A 319-nucleotide genomic window follows, 5' to 3' on the forward strand; every position below is an offset into this window, starting at 1 on the left:
CAGGCTCCGTGACGAAGACCAGCAACTTAGCCAACTTCTACGGCGGCGAGAACCTGTGGCCGGAGAGCGGGTGGAAGCCCTCGGATGGAGACAAACCGGAGGCCAAGGTCGTCAACGGCAGCGGCGCCCAAGACCGAGACCTGCTGGCGTCGCTGGCTCCTGAGTACGCGGAAATCGACTCACTGGGGACCTTCACCTCCGGAAAGAAGAGCGAGATGGATATCAGCGCCGAGGCCTATGCTTCCGCCTCCGTCCTGGCCGCCTGCAATAACCGCAAGAATAAGGTGGGGTTCTGTGTGTATGGGGGAGAAGGGGGGGA

At 62.1% G+C, this 319-nt stretch overlaps 1 protein-coding gene across 1 annotated transcript in view; it reads left to right on the plus strand.

Annotated features, from left to right (window-relative positions):
- Nucleotides 1–319, plus strand: part of LOC119585330 (roundabout homolog 1-like) — a 189,296-nt gene that overhangs the window by 188,527 nt on the left and 450 nt on the right. The window contains exon 14 of the mRNA XM_037934003.1: nt 4–284. Within this exon, the coding sequence (XP_037789931.1) occupies nt 4–284 (281 nt within the window). The remainder of the gene's footprint in view (nt 1–3; nt 285–319) is intronic.

Source organism: Penaeus monodon, chromosome 19, assembly GCF_015228065.2.
Source record: "Penaeus monodon isolate SGIC_2016 chromosome 19, NSTDA_Pmon_1, whole genome shotgun sequence".
NCBI classification, from domain to species: domain Eukaryota; kingdom Metazoa; phylum Arthropoda; class Malacostraca; order Decapoda; family Penaeidae; genus Penaeus; species Penaeus monodon.